At 33.9% G+C, this 4,283-nt stretch overlaps 1 protein-coding gene across 1 annotated transcript; it reads right to left on the bottom strand.

Annotated features, from left to right (window-relative positions):
• Positions 1-2: 2 nt before the first annotated feature.
• Positions 3-2,543, bottom strand: TM35_000122200 (uncharacterized protein; the record flags this gene model as incomplete). Its single annotated transcript, XM_029025195.1, has 1 exon — positions 3-2,543. A coding segment is annotated over one exon (2,541 nt), but the record flags the coding sequence as incomplete, so codon positions are not given.
• Between the last annotated feature and the right edge of the window lie 1,740 nt (positions 2,544-4,283).

Below are 4,283 nucleotides of genomic sequence, written 5' to 3'. Positions count from 1 at the left end.
TTATTATTATTATTATTATTATTATTATTATTATTATTATTATTATTATAAGAATGAGTAGTGACATGTGTGGTGTGTCCTTGTTGCCCTTCTCTGTCTCTATCCACAACTCCCTCATCTTCTTCTTCTTCTTCTCTATTCCGTAAATCTCTCCTCGCCGTGTGAAGATCTCTCACTCCATACATCTGCCATGTACACAACTCGGCTTTCAATGCGGCGTCTAATGAATAACGGGATTTCATGTTTAAATGCACTTTCTCTTCTAATGCCTGTTGGAGTTCCGTGTTGGCAGCCACACCACCACTGTGTAGATGCGAGATACCGCTTCCATGCACTTGTGCTCTGCGGCGCAGGGAATCCCAGAGATCTTTCAATTGCTCCTTTACACCTGTTGCACGGAAACGTGTGAACACATCTTGTAAACGCCATCTTTCATCATCTTTTTCTATTTGTTCATTTTTATGTTGTTTCTCCTTCTTTATATCGTGATCTTGTTGATATTGAGATTGTGAAGATGATGATGATAATGATGGATATCTCCCAGCACTGTAGAGATCATCCACGGCATTCGGAGCTCTCTGCCGCATCCAAGTGGATTCATCATCTTCTATAGCTTGTAAGAGAGATTCTTCACTGTATTCTATTTCTTCTCTCTTCTGCTGTTGTTGTTGTTGTTGTTGAGATAGTGTTTCCCTTCGAATACAAACAGCCACTAATGAACCGAGTTGTGCGAGTTGTTGTGTGGTCTCCTGCACACGTGTTTGCATCCCGCGTAGATGCTGAAGACCACAACAAAGTCGTCTATAAATATGATGATGGGCGGGTAAACATAATTGAGCATCTAATGTAGAGTGTAAACCGAGTGCGGTGATCTGTTCAGCACGTTGATGTAAGGAAGACTCCAATCGATCCATAGAGAGAGAAATGAGACGTTGTAGAGATAAGAGACGACGAGTGATATCAGACATTCGTACATTAGAGATATAATTAGGTGTTAATTCCTTTTCTTTTCCTTTTTCTACTTCTTCTATGGGTAAGATGCGTTGAATCTGCTCGAGGCGATAGGCAATGTGTTCCTTCTCAGTAAAGGAGGCTGGTGGCCAAGGCACAGCTGCAGGAAAACAGTTTAATAATCTTTCACCAGCAATATCTTCTTTTTCTTTTCCCTCTACTGTTCTTCTCATGGTTGAAGATCCACCAATATTACTATTACTATTACTATTATTACTATTACTATTATTATTACTAGTAATAGTAGTATTAGTAGTATTATAAGGAGGAGATCTTTCTTTTCCTTTTTTATCTGTGGGAGTTCGTTCTTGTTGCGGAATAGGAACCCGTTGAAGGAGAAATGGATATCTCCGCTGCAGCTGCACGTGTTCAGCAATCGTCACGAGTTGATATTCCTTTGTAATCCACAGGAGTGCCAATAGTAATTCATGTATAGATCCACGCAGAAGTGTTTGTGTATATAAGTTATCTCGTGTATATCCCAATTGGGCTAATGTACACAAGACATAATACCATAGTGAAATAGGTGGTGGGGTTTCCAATTGAGTGATAAAGGATGGACTGCCATGATGTCTTCTTCCACACTTTTCTTCTTTTTTTTCTTTTTCTTTTTTTTCTTTTTCTTCTTGTTTACACCACTGTAGTCTTATGGGAACCCAACAGTTCTCTCTATTTGTGGAAAGAGAATTAAAAGAAGTATGAACAGCAGTGGATTTCTCTTGGGTCTCTTTCTTCTCCAATAGTGATTGACAATAAAATACGGCGTTAAAGAGGACCTGCCAGAGACCGTGTCGAATCATTTCATCACTTAATGCGGGTGATTGCAGTGTGTGAAGAGAAGATGGAGAACTATTATTATTATTATTATTATTATTATTTAACCATCGCTGATAATATCCCTCTAGAGAGGCTACAAAATAAAAGAGACTCTCTTCATCATCTTCATCCTTCTTATTATTCTCATCATCTTCACTATAAGAAGCATAAGAAGAAGAAGAGAGAAAAGGTGGTCTATGTGAGGATGACTGCACTTCTCTGTTCACCGCATTCAGCACCATTGGCGGCCGTGCAAAGAAACCAAGTGTTGCCCATATATTTAAGGCCACATACTGTACACAGGAAGTATCATATACAGTAGTAGTAGTTGTTGTTGTTGGTATAGTAGTAGTAGTAGTAGTAGTAGTAATTGGCTTAATACTAGTATGAGTAGTTTTTCTATAAATATTACTATTACTATTAGTATTAGTATTCGTTCGTGGTATAGTGACGTCTGTCTTTTTCTTTCCCACTAGGGATGGTGTATATGGTACAGTATTTCTTTTGGTTGTTTCTCTTATGCCTGTGGGTATGGATGTATGGATATGTCTTTCTTCTTTTTCTTCTTTTTCTTTTTCTTGTTGTTGTTTGTGATCTATGGATACTTCTCTTTCCCGCAGTTGACGTTCATCGGCGAGTTTCTCTGCAAGTCCGCGTATTTCCCGCTCGAACTCCGCGAGTACACCTGTAAACTCATCACCGCAGGAACTCTCCATCTCTATTCACTCTCGTTTATATATATATATATATATATATATATATAGTGATAGTGAGGATTATCTCTATTCTTCCTGTATATTCTTCTCTATCGCTAGTGTTCAGATTACAGAGAGAGAGAGAGAGAAGGGGGGGAAAAGCACACAGTGATTACAGAATAACAATAATAGCAATAATAATAATAATAATAATAATAATAGAAATAACAATAATAATAATAAAAGGAATGGCAATAATAACCATAGTAATAATAAAAATAATAACAATAATCAATGAAAGAAAGGGTTAAAAAAGAAAAAAAAAAAAGAAGGAAGGAATGTATACATTACATGCATAAATGAATGGAAATAAAGGAAGGAAGGAGGGAGGGAAAGAAGTGTAGCGAGTGAAAGGAAAGTAAAAAAAAAAAAAAGAATAGGAATTTAAATAAATAAATAAAAAAATAACACTAAATAATAATAATAATACTAATACTAATCATAATCATAATAATTTTCTTGACTCAACAAGGATGAAGAATCCCTAACAATAATAATAATAATAATAGCACTAATAGTGATTAGATGCGGATGTAAACAGCAAAGATGGGCAAACAATATAATAGAGATGTGATGATTTTCTCTTTTTTTTCTCACTCCGTCATTCTTCAATAGTAAAAAAAAACGAAAAAAAAGGAAAAGATAGTCAGTAGACACGCATACATACATTTACTCATTCATTCATTCATTCATTCATTCATATAAAAATACATTTATATATATATATATATATATATATATATGAAGCCAACATTTAAAACGAAAAGAGGAAAAAAAAAAAAAATTCCCTACTTTCTCTCAGCAATAGTCTGAGATGAAATAGAGAGAGAGAGGGAGAGAAAAGTTGGTAAAAGGAGGGGAGTAGGGAGAAACAAGGCTTGTGATAAATAACAATAGTAATAATAACAACAGATAATAACCTCAATAATAATAACAACAGATAATAATAATAATAATAATAATAATAATAATAATAATAAATGCTGTTGAAATTGTGTTTCGGCATCTACCAGTGCACGGCCTCTTATCTCTAGGCATTTTTTCTTTCTTTCCCTCACCTTATCTCTCTCTTTATATACATATATATATAGAAAGAGAAAGAGAAGATCAAGCGAAAGTGTCCAAAAACAAAAAAAAAGAAAAAAGATATCATTACGAGAAACCAAAGTAAAAGTAACGGGAAATAAATAAAAAAAAAAGAGGGAAAATATTGGGGAAAATAAAAACACATATATACATATACATACATACATATATATATATATATATAGGGATACTCCGGCAATAATAAAGAAACCCCCACCCCCAACACTCAGGAATAGTAATGAAGATAGAGGGAAACGAAAGAAAGTAAAGTAAAAAAACGCAACAGCAAACAAAAGGAAAAAAAAAGCAAAAGCAAAAGCAATAACAGTAATAATAATAATAATAATAATAATAAAGAAAAGCAGTAAATATCCGTAGATGTAATGAATAAGGCAACGGGAAAACACAAAGATCATCCCGATCCAATAAGAGAGAGAGAAAGAGTCATATACATATATAGATAGATAGAAAGACATATAAATAGATAAATAGATAAATGGATTATTACGGTCTAAATAATATTTAGACAGAATGAACGTACATATAAATATAAATAAGAGATTAATATATCCAATACATACACCGTATAATATATATATATATATATATATATAT

Source organism: Trypanosoma theileri (assembly GCF_002087225.1).
Source record: "Trypanosoma theileri isolate Edinburgh chromosome Unknown TM35_Tth_12_V1, whole genome shotgun sequence".
Taxonomy (NCBI): domain Eukaryota; phylum Euglenozoa; class Kinetoplastea; order Trypanosomatida; family Trypanosomatidae; genus Trypanosoma; species Trypanosoma theileri.
The sequence above is the reverse complement of the archived record's forward strand: the minus strand, read 5'-3'. Positions and strand labels throughout refer to the sequence as shown.